Genomic DNA, 14,751 nt, shown 5'->3' with positions numbered 1-14,751 from the left:
ATTAATTTATTAAAAAACAAATTCAAAATTAATTGAATTTGAATTTGAAGAAGGAATTGATAGATTGCATTTAATTTAGTAACATGAGCCTATATAAGTTGGTGCATTTCATTTTGATTCAATTAAGTTTTTTCTTTATTCGGGTTCTATTGGAGTTGAGTTTGGTTGCGCCGACCCAACTGAATAAATGAAAAAAAATGAAAGAAACAATTTTTACGAGTTTTAAAATTACTCAAAAATTGACTTAATTATAAGCAAAAATTACTCTCAAGATAAAAATATGAAAGAACACGCTTATGTAACAAAGAATTTTCTCTTATAATTTTATATGTTTTTATCCACGAAAAAGAATATCAAGACATTATATTGTAAAAATAAAATGATTTTCAATTTTTATAATTTCATTCATGATTCATGAGTGAAACAACCAATTTAGATTTTAGGAATTCAAACCTTATTTTTTTTCAAACAAAAAAAACTCATAATTAGATATTTTGGGTGAAAAAACTTAAATAAAACTATTACAACTAATTTCAAATCATATTATTATTACAAATGATATGAATAACCATTGTTACAGCTCATGCTAATCATAGAAAAATAAAACACACTATATAAGTGTAGTTTGGGATTTTACATGTGCATGAAAAAAAAAAAAAAAGGTCTTATTAGGTTGGTTTTGATTCTAAAAATGTGTAAATTGTCATTTTATTCGTCCATTTAATATAGGAAAAGTGAAGAAAAATATAAAAATGATTTTAAAGTTAATAACTTATTTTCATATGTTACTTCAAACTCATTAGTTATTTTAATTATTTGTTATAAAGATTAACTAATTTAAAAAATATATAAATTTATAATTTCTTTTAATTATATATGATTTTCTTTCAAATTTTTCATAATACAAACAAATATGAGAAAATAATTTTTCTTTAACTTTTTTTTTTCCTTAATATTTTCTGAACCAAACATAACTTTACATTATGGATGGTTTTTTTGATAATTTGAGGGAAAGAAATTAAAGAGGAAAAAAAAAGTTAGATTATGTTTGGTTTCAAAGGAAAGAAAAAAAATAATAAGAAAAATAATTTTTGTTATGTTTGGTTTTACTGTACAAAATATGAAAGAAAATAAAATTAATTAAAAATTTATACATTTTTTATTTATTTAATCTTTATGTAAGAGATTTAAAATAAATTAAATAAGTTTGAAGTAATATATAAAATTAATGTATTGATTTTAATTTTTTTTTTCTCATTTTATTTTATTTTATTTTCTTCACTATTTTTTTTTTTCAAATGGGTTTTTTTTTTTTTTTTTTTTTTTAATTTGAAGGAAAGAAAAATTTAACAAATTTTTCTTTATTTTTCATATCATTCAAATATAGAAAAATAATTTTCCTAATATTATGAGATCTAATTATAAGAATATGTAATTAGTTTGATGAAAAATAAAAAGGAATATCGAAAATTGGGTGAAGGTGAAGCAGCTAATACCAACAAAATCAAATTAAACCAATATTTCAAGATTTTTAGGATGAAATAATCAAAATCCCAGATCTATGATTTTGAGTGCATGCAAAGCCTGGCAGAGGAACTAAATGATGAAAAAGATGTTGGGAAGGTGCTATAATTAATATTGATATTAATTAATTTCAAGGCTTTAATTCCCCACGTCAACTTCTTCCTATGGTGGGGGATCGCAAAGGATCTGTGCTCAAGTTTAGCCATAATTTGGGAGAAAGAAAATTCATAAACATAATCTTATTGTTCCTTCTAGTTGATACTGATTATAACCGCAGATCGGAAACCCAAAAAGAAAAAAAAGAAGGAAGACGCAACTTCTTCATCACATGACAAAGATGGTTTTAGTAGGTCGTGTCTTGGAAGTCTCCTGATCCCCCATCTGTTCCGCTGTAGCAGTCATAAGACACCGAAGAAGAACCTCCATCCCATGTGCCTCCACCCCCTGCATCCAGGGCTGTGCTAGCTGCCACCACCCAGTAATCCCTGCACCATGTTCATGCCTACCTGCTGAGCAGCACCATTAACTAGGCCGTCAATTGCCTGGCTCAACAAAGAATTTCCCTGCCCACTTGTCTCTGCAGGCCTAACAGGTCTATAAACCACCCCTGGGTTGAGATTGTTTACTTGATTCATTGGTGGGTAGTTCTGCCCAGTTCCAACCTGGGTCCCTGGAAACTGGCCAGGAAGAATGGCTCGTGGTGTTGTTTGGAACTGTTGCATATAGTTCTGCCCAGTTGGAAACTGGCAATGGAGAGTGGGTTGTGTTGTTTGTAACTGCTGCATATAGATCTGACCTATTGCTGATTGGTTCCTAGGAAAATGGCCATGAGGAGTGGCTCGTGATGCTGTTTGGAACTGCGGCATAAAATTTTGTTGCAGTGGGGCTTGGATTGGAGCTGCAGGCGTAGCAGTTGCGCAGCTCAAGTGGGCATCAAATTCACACTCGTCGCATCGGTAGAGCCAGTGGCTGGTCCCTATCTGCCGGCATATATCACAAGAGAAGCTTTTGTTATGGTAAGGAGGTGAGAATGAAAGGGCAAGCCGGTGATGGTGGGATTGGTGATTGAGAAACAACGGCTTAGAAGCACATAAGATATGGAGATCAATGTTGCAGACTCCGCAATGGTAGGAGAAGCCATTGCCCTGCTTTCCACATGCATCACAGTTGAATAAGCCTTCTGGGTATGCAGGATTTGGGAGGAGGGAGAGGGCATGGGCTTTGTGAAATGAGTGAGTGATCTGTTGAGGCATTTGAGAACATGAGATATGGAGGAAGTAGTTACAGCGCTTGCAGTCGTAGATCAATCCACTGGCTTTGAGCTTGCATCCTGAGCATGAGGCAAGGGTTAGGGTTTGTTGGGGATGGTGATTGGAGAGCTGCAAGGGATGTGAATGGCTGAAATGGTGGATTACAGTTTCAGGTTGCTGATTCATTCTTCCCATCCCCCTCTCTCTCTCTCTCTCTCAATGAGTTCAAGTTCCTGAGATAATTTTATTATTGAAGCAATAGCATCAAGTTGCTGACAAGAAGTGACCAAGTCAACCAATAGAGGACGCGGAAGGATACTGGGGAAACGTAATTATTGGGTTTGATAATTGTGAGTAGGTAGGTGACTTTGTCAATGAATTGTGAGCTGAGTGGAAACTTGGAATGACGTTACTGGTCGGTAGATTGGCTCTCAAAGTCAATCTCCATGGTTTCTATCCTTTGCTGCCGATATGGCATGGTTTTCCGCATTCACATGGAAAACAAAGCTTCAAAGAATCGTTCTCTGGGCCGTTTGGAGAGTGTTCTTGGAGCCAGTTTTTTAACTTAAAACATACGTTTTGCAATTATCTTAGCTGAAAAAGACTTTTTGATAACTTATTTTCTTTTGAAAAACAATTAAAGATATGAAGAATACTTGAAATTTATTTTTATGATATCCTATATTGAACATGGAAGAGTTCCTACCTAAGTTTTCTCAACCGAGTAGATGTATTTTACAGGGACCATGGTCTTAGAATAGATGATATTTATATAAGAGAGAACGAGTCATTACAACTTTCATGAATAATAAACTGAGAAAATTGTTTCATAAATCAGAGTTTCCAAGCAAAACCTTCTTAATTTCTAATAAGATTTTCCTAGTCAAATAAACGGAATTTAGCATGAATTTCCTATTTTAAAAAACTGTTTGTTGGGAACTATTTTCAAAATTTCTAGTGTTCTTTCCTTGAAGTTTCCTAGTCAAATTTTGTTAGAATTCAAGGATCAAACCATGAAAAAAAAAAGTAAGATCAATTAAGCACACTAGAGTTTGCCGGTGGGTCTACTCCAATGGAGAAAACTTCACAACAAAACCTATTGAAAGAAACCTTGTGGCCCAAGGCTGTGGTATTGGGTTCAGCTGATGAGAATGATGCCCTCAAGTGGACTAATTAATGGTCTGAAAACAAGGGATCTGTTTTCCACACGCATCCAAAGCAGATCTGCCTACCTATGCAGATTCACCGTTGACTTGACTTAATGCAGGGATACTGAGATGGTGATGATCATGATCCAATGTACCAGAAGATGCATATCCTAAACCCCATTAAAGACTTACTTTCTTGACTTGACTCAGATGAGCCTGTCTAGAAGGTCATCCAACAAAGGAAAAAAAATGGGGGAGTGTGCCAGAAGGGATGTGCCTGCTGATACATAAGCTGCATCTCATATATGAACATGAACAGCAATGTGAGAGGCACAAGAGAGGAGGGAAAGAAAAATATGAGTTATCAGTATTTCAACCATAGCCATCTCCTGCTTTCCTTGAGACTGGATGAAGGCGAAGAGATCAATTGCAAGGCTTGTGACAGACTCATAGCTGAGCAGACCTTCTATGGCTGCATTGCCTGCAAATACTACCTCCATGACCGGTGTCTCAATTTACCTCGCTGGATCAAACACCCATCTCATCCTTCCCACTCACTCACCCTGCTGCCAGCCCCCACATACCCATCTGGATCCTTCTCCTGCAATGCTTGTGGCTCAGCTGCAAACTCCTTCAGCATGAGCTGTGCTGAATGTGAGTTTGATCTTCACCTTCACTGTTCCTCTCTGCCCAGCACTGTACTTCTTGATGCACACCCACATGAACTGAAGCTGACCTTTGAGTCTCCTTATGATGACGAGAAGGTCAGTTTTGTCTGTGATGTTTGTGGGTCTGTGGCGGACCGCCATCAGTGGGTGTACTACTGTGCTGAATGTGACTTTGGGACCCACTTGGAATGTGCCACGGCGGCGGTTGAGCAGCCAGGGATGGAGGAGTCGGCCAGCGGTGAGGTGGCTGATCAGTCCCAGACAGATCAGCCATCTGGGTCAGATGATGGGGCTAATAATCCCTTTAAGCAAGTGGTGGATGAGATGATGGAGAATCAGCTTGAGATGATGAGGCTGCAGAATGAGATGAACAGGACCAGGATGTTTGCACAGCTAATGACTTGGCCTTATCGTTAAGTTAATGGGCTCCTTGAAAATGAAAGATGGATGATGTTACCTGGATTCATTTGGCTTTTACTTTCTCTACAATAAATCTTGTCAACGATGAACAGATTCTCATCTATAGCAAGATATTGATTTGTATCCTTACATGCCGTTGGTTTTAATAAGAGCAATGCATAAATTTCTTGTCTTATGGTGAATTAAAAATTATTAATCAAAACCAATTTGACTTGACATTGATGAGGTTTAGTTTGGTTAATTTGGTTTAATTTATTGTTTTGAGCCCTATATTTTTGTTAGAAAAATCACGGTTATATATCTCAAACAGTATGTAATCTAACCTATTACATCACCACATAATAATTCAATCTAAAATAGCACATGCTTATGTGACAATATATATGAATATTTTTTTTTGCATAAAAATTCGTAGATATTCATAATAATCCAATTTAAAATTGAACACAAACCATACTTAAAGTTAATCTAGTATTTAAAAATAAATAAATAAAATAAAATTTCATAATTCAAAGACCCAATCGTAATTTTTAGAGTCAACCATTTGTTTATGCTAGGTGGTCACACAATTTGGTCAACTAGCCGAAGGGGCGGACAATGCTAAGAAAACTGCAACTTGCCATGAACGTGCCACAGGCATTTTTTCTACAAAATTAGTGAGGCACAGAATGATAGAAAGTCTAACCACTGGGGAAGACAATAAGCTGGCATCCAAATCTAAGCTTCTACTTGTATATACATATACTCATCCATGTATTAAATGATTCATTACAAGATAAGAAAAGATCAGAGAGAAATGGCAGTTGTGAAGCATTGCAGCCACAAACACCCCTTGTGCCATGCAGAAGTGAAAGAGGAAGATGGTTTCGTCTGCTCTGGTTGTGAGCTAGGCCTTTCAGGCTCAGCCTACAAGTGCACCATCTCCAACTGTGATTTCCTCCTCCATGACTCATGCTTCAAATTAGCCCCAGTGATTAAGCAGAAGTCCCACCCTCACCATCCTCTCACCCTTCTCCCCTCCCCACCTTATGATGACAGTGGCTTCACTTGTGAGGCCTGTCTATACTACGGCCATGCTTTTGTATACCACTGTGCCGCTTGCCAATTTGACCTTCATGTTCGCCAATTATCCATGAAGGCACAAAAAATTGCATATGTAGTGACCCACTGTGTGTGGATGGCCAAGGTCCAAACAACTTAAAAATTCAAGTATATAATGAAGAGAGTTGAATACATATACATTGTCTTGAATTTTCTTCTAATTGATTTGAGATCACATCCCATGGGATTGTGGGATCATATAGTTGACAAACTTCACGTATAGTGTCAAGAACTTTTCTCCCTTATAAATATGAGTTCCTCAATGTTGTACTAATCTTAAATCAATAGGATGAAACAGATTATTACAAATGGTCTATAACTTAACATAAGAGTCTATTTGTTTACAAGGTATTTATGTGCTTGATCCCACAATCCCACTTTATAAGATGAGAATATCGTGCTTGGGAAAAAAATTTCTTGCACCATGCATAAAATAAAATCCTTTTAACCTCTCTCGTTTCAAAATCATGAAAGCTTTGCCCCAAATAATATATACTCGGGAGCAAAGTTTATCTTTCACTAAGGTGACATGTTTAGCGAGAATAGACTTCGAAAGCTTCATAGATGGTAACAAGTCAACTTTGAAAAAGAGGGTATTGCAGAAGAACTATGGGCAGACACGTACAACTTAGTCAACTAGCCGAAAACAAGGAAAAAATGAACAAAGAAAATGGGTACTTCCCATGAGTGGCATGGTGCCTATTTTCTTGTCTAGAGAGAAAGGTCAAGATTAAGAATGGAAAAATGAGGCCTAGAAGGGCATGCATTATAGAAAACTGAACAAAAACTTGCTTAACAGCATTGCCACGACTTGTATATATATATATACAGTTTCTCTGCAAGAGATGATTCATTACAAGATCACCCAAAGAGAGAAGAGGGAGATGGCAAACTATTTCAACCACCACCACCCCCCCTTACCTCAACAAGTGATCCAACACAAGTCCCACCCATGGCATCCTCTGACCCTTCTCTCCACCCCACCTTACTATGGGGGTGGATTCACTTGTGATGCTTGTCGACATGGTGGCCATGATTTTACCTACCACTGCCCCACTTGCCACTATGACCTTCATGTTGGATGTGCTTCTCTGCCTGAAACAGTGATACGTGGAGATCATCAACACCCACTTACTCTCTTCTACTACGGATACAAAGAGGAAGGCAACACCTTCATCTGTGATGTCTGCCATGGCAATGTCCCCGACGGCTGCTGGATCTACTACTGCAAGAGCTGTGATTATGGGACTCATTTGGGCTGCGCTACAGCTGAAGCAAGTCCAGTGGCAGAAGAAGAAGAAGAAGAAGGAACAGTAGAATATTCCATGGCTGAAGCTGAAAGTCGATTAAAACTGCTTCAACTTCAAATGCAATTGGCTCAACAAAATGCAGATAGTATAATTGATGCAGCACGGATGTTGTCCAGACTAACTTAAGAGGTTTTAAGCCTCTTTATCATTGTGAGTTATTATATTTGGGTGGATTTGTGGATTTCTTTTATGTTGTGTTCAGTTTGAAATGACATGTTGTGGTTGCAATTTGTTTGGCTCTTCTTGTACTAGCTTTGTGCATTCGAATAAAAGTGTTGTATTCAGAAGTCGAGAAGGGTGAAGGCAGTTAGCTAGCTTAGGAAATGGACAGTTGGGTTCATCAATGATATTTAATTAAAGAGTTCGAGATAAGATGGCCTTGATCGATTACGTATCTCATTTTCCCAAGAGTAATTGCATTAAGTTGTTTTGAGGGTATACCATATACATCATAGCTTGAGACTACGAATTTGAAACTTGATGTAAAGCAGGAAAAAACCAGCGACAAATAAGAGAGAAATACCACCATTGGCAAGAGCATTTCCTATGACTCTGATTGATAAAAGCACGTAAAATTGTAAATGGGAACTACCCGCTATATGTTGATATTACACATTCAGGGTCAAGGTCCGTATGACTTAAAAATAAGCAACAGATATGAAATCTTCCTTTTTGAGGGAATGATAATACATTTACATAAAGGCTCATGTACCTTATCTCTCTCCCGGCCTGACTAATCACTATATAAACTTTATAAAATTCACATCTGTTAATAGGCCAAAGACGGTCACAGTATGGTTCACTCTATGCCCACAAAATCAGTTGTCGTGATCCAAAGCCCAAATAATAAGTACTTATTCCAACTTCCAACTGTGAGCTGAAACTCAAAAGGTCTCTTTCACAAGCATAGTAAATAATCTCGTCTTTTCCTCAAAATATAATGGGGTAGCTGCATACATTGCTGTAAAGGCTTCCTTCCTCTTCAATTGCAGTTAAAGGCCTCTCTTTCTGTGGAGGACGTTAGGGGTATGGTTTTCTTCCACTAACAATGTTGCAATGCCTCTTCTCCTGTCTTGATTTTCTCATAAAATCATCTGCAACAAGATGATAGAGTTGAAATGATTCTTTCTAAGCAAAGCCCATAATATTCCTTGGTGATTGGCATTCAAACACGAGGATTCTTTTCTTACTACTTTGTAGGGTTTTCTAGAAGCGTTTTCTTGAAGCAACCGCGTAATATTCCTTGACAATGGGAGTTTTGACATTACACGTACTCTTTATCACCTACCAGGGGACCAAGTTGAAGCTTCCTATGAACAAAGCTATATATTCCCACGTGATGAGACACTTTTTCACATTCATCCTATGATCCTCCAGGTTTACTTTTTCTTCTACACAGAAAAGATCGTGTCAGTCTCAATGTTATATTGATACAAGGTATTCAAACAAAACTCGGTGCAACTATTACAACAAATTAAAATTATCAAATGAATCCGATACAGAAATGAGCATGTATCTTTCATTCCTTAGTTCACTGATGGGTGTGTATGTATCCTAATACAGAGACAAACATTTTACATGTAAAGTAATGAAACCTATTGAAAAAACAATGATGGGACGCTGCCCCACTACAGATTATTCCTCTAAGCAAATTCAAGGCAATGCTACCAACATTAGATGAAATCAAACCTTTGTTAGCTGATTCATATTTTTCCTCCTTCCTCTGAGCAAATGCAGATGAGCATAGTTGGTTACTAGTTCTCCAGCCACCAATAACCATTTGATCTTCTGATTCCTATCTTTGGGCATCCTTCAACAGTTGTTTAGTTCAGGCAGCATCCGTAATTGCACTGTTGATAATAGTAAATCCATCTGCTGAACATGTCAGCTCTAACCATTGATGACGTGTTGAAGAGTGGAGTATGAGTTTGGTCTGAGGGCTGATTATTGATATTGGCTGATAAAGAGCTTGATCTTCCTCTTTTTAACTGCAGCTCTCTTTCCCTCTGGGGAGATTGGCATCTGAACGTCTTGCTTAAGGAAGACCTGGAGCCACAGATGCCAAAGTCTGGGGCCTGTACTGCTTCATCTCTGCATGTGTTATGTGGGGCTAGAAATGCATAAAGAGAAAAAAAAAAAGGGGAGAAAAAACATATGATGCAATAGTTGTGTGCAAGTGGTGGAAGCAAACACACAGCATTCATTTGTTGCATGCCCCTATACCCTTGTATATTTCTTTAATTGATCAAATGTTAGTAACTGGTAAGCAAGTTGACTGTTATTTTCCGTTAATTTGCAGTGTCAATTCTTGCACATTGATCTCTAATCTGTTGATGACTTGTCTCTGCAATTCCTTCTCTACCTTATTCGAAGTGTGATACAGGCCAACATGGACTCATGGATCGAAAGGCAAAAGTGGTGGCAGCTTTGAAAGAATGGGATGACAGCAAAGCTGTTCTGGGGATGAGTGAACCTGCAGTGGATGAGATTCCCTGCAACAGCCAGTGGGTGAAATTGCGGGTGATGATTTTCCCACCTGCAATGCAATTGGGAAGCACCTTCAAGTTCATTAAAAATTTGTGTTCAATAACTCGAGTTCAATAGGTTTAGGCTGTTTAGCTTAAATATATGAAGCTTGACACTTATCCTATCTGCTCAGGGTGGCCTCATTTCAAATGATAGTTCATTCATCCAAGGGGCCTTCCTTTGAAACTTGGATGAAAGTCCAGATACCTAGACTTATATCGAACTCAAATTTTAATGCATGAACCTCACCAGTAGGACATCTAAACCCCAAGACAAGTCTTCCAAGGTCATTCTTATCTTTCTCCACCCACATACCTAGATTTTTATCAAACTCTAATTTTAATGCATGAACCTCACCAGTGGGGCATCTAAACCCCAAGACAAGTCTTCCAATGTCATTCTTATCTTTCTCCACCCACATCCCAACACGCCAACATTTGCAGGAAAAGAAGTTGATGCAAAGAGGATGACTTGAGAGAGAAGCAAAAATGAGGGGCAAAAAAGGATTTGACACAATACAATATGCCCCCTAAATAATGGCCATAACAAGAATGGGCAAATGATAAGAGCTTATACAAGAGTATGATGCAGAATGCATAAACACATCTTTCTGTGCTCAGAAATCCACTCCTAGCACTTGGATTTCAAAAGGTCCAACTTTCACAAGCCTACAATTGCATCATCAACCCTACATTTTTGTATTTTTTAAATCAACAAACGCTAAAATCTTCATGAGAAAAGGAAAAGGCTATTTGCTTTTTTTTGCTTACAACACTTTAAGTGCTCAAATAGTTGTTGTCACTGTGGCACTTTGGCACTTTTTCAACCGCATCTCTCGCTAATTTCCAAAAGGTCCAATACATTGAAAGAAGGGAAGAGAATATCTTAAAACCAACAAAAGCAAATACATGCAAACCACCTCATCTATCTAACCGTCGCTTAACTAACAAAAGCAAATACATGCAACCCACCTCCCCATCTATCTAATCAATAATGCTTATGTATTAATTTCAATACCCAAATATTAATTTAAGATGTTCTCAAATCTAAAAAGCTGGAATATCAGAAGTATGCAAATCTCAATCACATATGACAAATGAATCATATATTTAGTTTACATACACAAGCTGATCAAAATTAAAGGGGAAAAGATGATGAGAGCAGTTGCCTCCAAAATAAAAGGTATTCTTATTCTGATTCCAAATAGTACAATCAAGTCCTCTTTAGGACCACCAAAAGCAAACGTCCTAAGATTCATAATCCAACCTCACCTGCAGGTCTATAGTGATGCATGCTACTAACATTTATTCTACATCTTCATTTTCAATGACCACTCCCTGGAGTCTCAGCAAAAATTCTCTTACCCTATCAGACAAGCAAACTTCAAATACAAATACCCAAGTATTTTATTCAGAATTAAGATATGAAGCAGCATAACAACCATCTAAGCATGTCTTCTGGATCCGTATGCCTCCTCATATAATTCATCTCCTTCTGCAGCTGATCAAAAGGCTTTCTTTTTCCATTTTCCTGAGCTGTTTTTCTACTGTTACCACAAGAGAGAACTTACAGAGAAAACTCGAGCTTCTTTTATACTATCGGCCATCAAAATAGCATCCTACACATTTTAGACTGAAACTTACTGCAAGTAATACCCATATCTCTTCACTCAATAAAATTCTAGTAGAAGAAGAACAACAAAGCATTTTGATGAAAGAGAATAAACAAGGGTACTTACCAGCTTCAAATATTTCCGTTTTTCTTGAGGAAAACGGAAAACTGCAATAGTAGAATTAAAAGAGCATATTTAAACAAACAAGGAATTATAGGTCAGAAATAAAAGAGTCTGTTTGGAGTCTGGACTCTGCAGAACATTATGAATTCCTATCTTGGAGTCGATAGAACCTAGTCCACAAAGCCACAGTCAGATTAAACAGAAATGTAGGTAAGAGGGAGAGAGTGAACTCCACTAAAATCTACCACACAACTCTAGACTACAGGACATATATACAGAAATTTGCACAGATAAAACCAGCAGAAAAGCAGGGCAAAAACCCATTCAGCATAGCTACAGTTGTGTCTTCAGAGAAGAGACTTACACGGTAACCGGGAGGGATGATTGAATCAATCACCATCACCGTCACCGACACTCTTCTCAGAGCAAACATCTCCACCCCCTTCATTATCTGAGGCGTTCTCGGAAGCCTCTTCATTGTTCTCCTTAATCGGCCGCCATCAGTTTCCAAACAATGCACCCTCCTTCTCAAGTCCGCCAACTCCCTCTCCATCAAGAAAGCCTCTCCTTTAACGTCAAATTCTCCTCCTCTAGTTGCGCGATATGCGTATCCTGATCGTCCACTCTGTTCTCCAATAGATTGGTCTGCTCATCACTACAATTTGGGTAAATCATCTCGAAGCGGCTCAAATCATGATCCAACCTCCTCTCCACCTCAACATGTTCTTCTACATCACTGTCACTCGACCCACCATCCTCTTCTTCCTCATCGTCACGCGCTTCGTGCCCAGGTGATCTGAGCCGAATCAAACCCTTCATAGACCCGTAACCATCGACACCCCACTCTTCCTTCGCCATATCCACCAAAACCTCCCTCGACGGCGAGAATATCGGCGTCGGAAGTATCGCTGGAGTCACCGGACATGGCGAAACCAGAGAGGCAATACCCCCGGATTTCTTAGCCCTAATTATAAAAGACGTCGTATTTCTCGGTGCAAACGGGGCAAATCTATTATTAAACTTTTTCTTTGGGTAAAACCTGCGAGCCTTCAACCGATTCTGAGACTGCAACTCGTTAAGATTGGGAGGCATGTACCCGCCAACTCCGCCAGCGACTGCGGTACCTAATCCGAGGGGGTCCTTCCGCCGGATTTCCTTGCGCTTATCGGACTTCTTCCCCTTCCAATTGCCCCGGCCCGGCTTCGCAGTGGCAGCAAACACAGGTCTTTGAGACGCCTGGAACTTGATCGGCTCCTCCAGCGGAGGAACCGGTGGTGGCGGCCAAGCGACGTAGTTTCTATTCAGCATCTGAGATTGATCCATCATCTGAGACTGTTCGTTCATCGGATCCAATCTCCACAGAGAAATGGGAGATCAGAACCGTTGTAAAACCCTAGAAATCAACTGATACACTGAGTGTCTGGCCTGGATCGAGAAAAATAACCGTTGGAAAGAAGAAATTTTGAATTTTAGAAGGGGAAGAAACCCTAGAAAATGAGAGGGATGTTGCCGAGACCTGGAAATTCACAATCCGGATATTAGGAAGCCGTTTGTTGGTTGGGTCGACTCGGGGGGTTGGGCTATTTATAGTAGAACGAGGAGGTGATGGACGGTTGGATTTTAGTTTCGATTTTGGACGGCTCAGATCGTCAGTCTTGCCTCGAGATCCGGATTCGGTGCCCAAATGTTCCCTCCCTTGCCTTCTATTTACGATGTGCCCTCTTCTATTTTCCTTTTTATTAATATTATTACTTATTTAACAAAACAATTATAAGATTCTTAAAGTGATGATCAAAACAATGTTAGGGTTACAATTTTGATGGATTGGGAAATTGATCTCTCACTATACTTGAATAGTTCTTTTTATTACTTAGGTTGTTCTTTGATTAAGGTTTTATAATTCAAATTTATATATACATGAATTTATGTTTTACTTTATTTTTATTTTTATTATTATTTTACAATGTTATTGGATTTAATATTTATATTTTAAAATGAATATATAAAACAAGTTCTAAAAAATAATGTTGAAAAGTAGGTTCAACCAAATCCAGTCTTATTCGACTCAATTTAGATTGATATAAATTCAATTTGAATTTAACTTGAGTTTGAAAAAAATATTGTGTTCAAGTTAAATATCTTGAATTAGAGGTGAACTAGGCTTGGATTAGCTACTAATCCAACCTAATTTACTTGAATATTGTAAAATTTTTGTTAATTTGATATTATTGTTTTTAAAATATCTTGAATTAGAGGTCATGTCGGATTAGGCTTGGATTAGTTACTAATCCAACCTAATTTGCTTAAACATTGAAAAAATCTTGTTAACGTGACATTATTGTTTTTTTAATTTAGCTTCTTTTTTTTTTTCCTTTAAATTTTAATTTGAAGTTAAAAGTTGAAATTTATAATTTCAAGTGGACAAGTATAATATCTTAAAATTTGAAATCAAACCTACAATTTTAAATGAGTAATATCAATTTCATTAAATACCAATTAAATTTTTTAATATCATAAATGCTCAATCAAAACCAACTTTTTAGGTAAGTTATAATAATAATAATGATAATAATAAACCTTTTTGTAAAAAAATATTTTATTTCACTCCACCTTTTAATAATAATAATAATAGTGTGAACCACAATTTTGAAAATAATTCTCGAAAATAGATTTTTCAACTTATTTTTAGTGAAGGTATTATGCTGTTATATATAACATGAAATTTTTTATATTTTAATTCACTTTTTAAAATATATTATATTCTTCTTCTATATGATACAGTATTCTTCATATTTTTAATTATTTTTTAAAAAACAAATACCTCAAATTTATTTTTAAAAATAGCATATTTTCAATAAATTATTTTTAGTAAAAAATCTATAACAAAATTTTAAAATTAGAAAATTGTTTTATGTTGTTTATGTAATTTCGAAACAAATTTGTTAAAATCCCCAAAACAAAAACCCTCATTTAGCTTTGTTAAAACCCAACCAATCATCTTAGGCCAGTGGGGTCCTTTTGATTGGTGGGCAATGAATTTGAAGGTATAGGATTCATTGTGACTCAAAG

The 14,751-nt window shown here is 37.0% G+C and overlaps 3 protein-coding genes, 1 long non-coding RNA gene and 1 pseudogene across 4 annotated transcripts; 2 read left to right on the top strand and 3 right to left on the bottom strand.

Annotated features, from left to right (window-relative positions):
- Positions 1–1,613: 1,613 nt before the first annotated feature.
- On the bottom strand, positions 1,614–2,984 carry LOC117928974. The gene has a single exon (XM_034849137.1). The coding sequence runs from the start codon at positions 2,967–2,969 to the stop codon at positions 1,986–1,988; it is 984 nt and encodes a 327-aa protein (XP_034705028.1). The 5' UTR covers positions 2,970–2,984; the 3' UTR covers positions 1,614–1,985.
- Positions 2,985–4,176: 1,192 nt separating this feature from the next.
- LOC117929090 lies at positions 4,177–5,183 on the top strand. The gene has a single exon (XM_034849301.1). It carries the CDS (start codon positions 4,228–4,230, stop codon positions 5,005–5,007), a length of 780 nt encoding a protein of 259 aa, XP_034705192.1. The 5' UTR covers positions 4,177–4,227; the 3' UTR covers positions 5,008–5,183.
- Positions 5,184–5,806: 623 nt separating this feature from the next.
- LOC117927643 lies at positions 5,807–7,788 on the top strand. Its single transcript, XM_034847271.1, has 2 exons — positions 5,807–6,183; positions 6,911–7,788. The coding sequence occupies exons 1-2, from the start codon at positions 5,807–5,809 to the stop codon at positions 7,545–7,547; spliced, it is 1,014 nt and encodes a 337-aa protein (XP_034703162.1). The 3' UTR covers positions 7,548–7,788.
- A 161-nt stretch (positions 7,789–7,949) lies between these two features.
- On the bottom strand, positions 7,950–10,795 carry LOC117928882. Its single transcript, XR_004653669.1, has 2 exons — positions 8,612–10,795; positions 7,950–8,515 (listed from the first exon to the last, which is right to left on the bottom strand). It is a non-coding gene; the product is annotated as an uncharacterized LOC117928882 (long non-coding RNA).
- A 975-nt stretch (positions 10,796–11,770) lies between these two features.
- Positions 11,771–13,227, bottom strand: LOC117928881 (annotated as a pseudogene).
- Positions 13,228–14,751: the final 1,524 nt, after the last annotated feature.

This window comes from Vitis riparia, chromosome 13 (assembly GCF_004353265.1).
Source record: "Vitis riparia cultivar Riparia Gloire de Montpellier isolate 1030 chromosome 13, EGFV_Vit.rip_1.0, whole genome shotgun sequence".
Taxonomy (NCBI): domain Eukaryota; kingdom Viridiplantae; phylum Streptophyta; class Magnoliopsida; order Vitales; family Vitaceae; genus Vitis; species Vitis riparia.
The sequence above is the reverse complement of the archived record's forward strand: the minus strand, read 5'-3'. Positions and strand labels throughout refer to the sequence as shown.

Excerpts from the sequence above, each read along its gene's own strand:
- LOC117928974 (XM_034849137.1), bottom strand. The coding sequence starts at position 2,969 with ATGGGAAGAATGAATCAGCAACCTGAAACTGTAATCCACCATTTCAGC.
- LOC117929090 (XM_034849301.1), top strand. The coding sequence starts at position 4,228 with ATGAACATGAACAGCAATGTGAGAGGCACAAGAGAGGAGGGAAAGAAA.
- LOC117927643 (XM_034847271.1), top strand. The coding sequence starts at position 5,807 with ATGGCAGTTGTGAAGCATTGCAGCCACAAACACCCCTTGTGCCATGCA. Across the intron at positions 6,184-6,910 it reads TATGTAGTGACCCACTGTGT|CATTGCCACGACTTGTATAT; the intron begins GTGGATGGCCAA and ends CTTGCTTAACAG.